Below are 2,500 nucleotides of genomic sequence, written 5' to 3'. Positions count from 1 at the left end.
GGGCCCTCAACACCCATCAATGCATGGTGTTCTTCGACTGATCGTTACTCTTGATGGTGAGGATGTTATTGATTGTGAACCCATATTAGGGTATTTACACAGAGGAATGGAAAAAATCGCGGAAAACCGAACGATTATACAATACTTACCTTATGTAACAAGGTGGGATTATAGAGAGATTGTAGAAAGGGGTAGGATAGTTATTTTTGCAAGAGACTTGAATTCCTTAACTTAAGAAAGAAAAAAGAATAAAAACACAGATACATAACATAAAAAAAAGAATAAATAAGACGAGATTCGACCTCCCCCTACATATTTAATTTCTTCTCCTATACAAAAACTAGCAAGACCCACTCCATTGGTAATTCCATCAATAACACCCTTATCAAAAAACTCCGTTAGTTCGGTTAACCCTCTTATACCGAGGGTAAAGACCCTAGTATAGAAAATATCTATATAACCACGATTATATGACCAACTGTATATATTTTTTTTTACTTGATCCAAAAATTCTTTTTTAGGATTTCTTTTTACAAAAGAGTTTATTAAATCCAAATTCTGAAAAAAAGAATAAGCAGATCCATAGAAGATATATGCTATGAATAAACCAAAGATAGCTAGAGTTACAGAAGAAATTGCATTAGTAATAAATTCATATGAATTTACAAAAGAATTAGAACTTTCCTGGGTAAAGTTTTTTGAGGGAGTTAACCACTTTGATAATATGGTTAACTCTGCTATTCCATTATCCATTCCTCCATTATCAAAAGAGATTCCTATGAATCCAATGAACAAAGTGAAAAGTAGTAATATAAGAAGAGGAAATAACATAGTATTTCCCGTTTCATGCGGATAGGCAAAAGTGTTTTTAGCCCCAAAAGACGTAGTAAAGGATCCTATCCTATTTCTTGTATTACCTTGAATTTTGGGTATATTTTGTGAAAAAAAAGAAACTCCACTCTTCGTTGTTGATAAAACGAAATCCCTATTCACTCCTTTGGGTATCCTTTTTCCCCATAAGGATATTGAATACAAGGAACTCTCTTTAGTGCTACTGTAATTTTGAAAATGAACACGCAAATACCCACCAAATGTAAGTAAATATATCCGAAACATATAAAAGGCAGTTAATCCTGCAGTAAAGGAAGCTATTATTCCAAAAAAGGGCGAATACAACCAACTATTACTAAGGATTTCATCTTTGGACCAGAAGCAAGCAAGAGGTGGAATACCACAAAGAGAAAGTGTACCCCATAAAAAAGTAGTTCTTGTGATTGGAATGTATTTTCTTAAACCGCCCATAAGAACCATATTTTGACTTTTATCTGGTGAATACCCAACAAGAGGTTCCATTGAATGAATAACGGATCCAGATCCCAAGAACAATAAAGCTTTTGAATAAGCATGAGTGATCAAATGGAATAAAGCAGCTTGATAAGAACCTATACCTAGAGCTAACATCATATAACCCAATTGAGACATTGTAGAATAGGCTAAGCTTCTTTTAATATCTCTCTGAGCAAGAGCTAAAGTAGCTCCTAAGAATAGTGTTATTGTACCTACTAAAGAAATAAAACTCATTATCAAAGGTAAAGATATGAAAAGAGGAAGAAGTCGAGCTAGAAGAAAAATTCCCGCAGCAACCATAGTTGCTGCGTGTATAAGAGCCGAAATAGGAGTGGGTCCTTCCATAGCATCGGGTAACCATACGTGAAGAGGGAATTGTGCGGATTTCGCAACTGCACCAAGGAATAATAAAAAAGCACACAAAGTAGTAAGTAAAGAGTTAATTCCATTATTAGGAATCCAGTTATTAGCGATTTGGAACAAATCCCTAAACTCTAAACTACCTGTTATCCAAAAAAAACCTAAAATTCCTAATAATAGACCAAAATCCCCTACACGATTAGTTACAAAAGCTTTTTGACAAGCACTCGCTGCGATTGGTCGTGTAAACCAAAAGCCTATCAATAAATAAGAACACATTCCCACGAGTTCCCAAAAAAAATAAATTTGTATCAAATTGGAGCTAGTAACCAATCCCAACATAGAAGTATTGAAAAAACTTATATAAACAAAAAATCTCAAATATCCTTCATCGTGAGACATATAACCATCACTATAAATAAGAACCAGGATTCCTACAGTAGTAATTAGTATTAACATAATAGAAGTAAGTGGGTCAATCAAGTATCCAAATTCTAAAGAAAAATCATTATTGACGGTCCAAGACCATAGATATTGATAGATAGAACTTCCATTTATTTGTTGAATAGACAGTTGAACTGAGAATACCATAGCTATACTTAAGAGTAAAACACTAGGAAAAGCCCATATGCGACGAAGATTTTTTGTTGCTGTCGGAATAAGAATAAGGCCAAATCCCATTGACATAATAACTGGAAGTGGGAGAAGAGGGATTACCCATGCATATTGATATGTATGTTCCATAAGAAAAGAAATTGCGATTTTTACTTCAATTTTTCTATAAAATTGTTTC

General features: G+C 33.8%; 1 protein-coding gene across 1 annotated transcript in view; it reads right to left on the bottom strand.

Annotated features, from left to right (window-relative positions):
- LOC123418802 (NAD(P)H-quinone oxidoreductase subunit 5, chloroplastic) overlaps nt 1–1,254 on the bottom strand; it is a gene marked incomplete at its 5' end in the record, with an annotated part of 1,267 nt that extends 13 nt beyond the window's left edge. Inside the window, 1 exon segment of the mRNA XM_045107066.1 lies at nt 1–1,254. This exon segment is cut by the window's left edge and continues 13 nt beyond it. Coding sequence (XP_044963001.1) covers nt 232–1,254 — 1,023 coding nt within the window.
- Between the last annotated feature and the right edge of the window lie 1,246 nt (nt 1,255–2,500).

This window comes from Hordeum vulgare, unplaced genomic scaffold (assembly GCF_904849725.1).
Source record: "Hordeum vulgare subsp. vulgare unplaced genomic scaffold, MorexV3_pseudomolecules_assembly, whole genome shotgun sequence".
Taxonomy (NCBI): domain Eukaryota; kingdom Viridiplantae; phylum Streptophyta; class Magnoliopsida; order Poales; family Poaceae; genus Hordeum; species Hordeum vulgare.
Note: the sequence above shows the minus strand (reverse complement) of the source record. Positions and strands in the feature narration are given on the sequence as shown.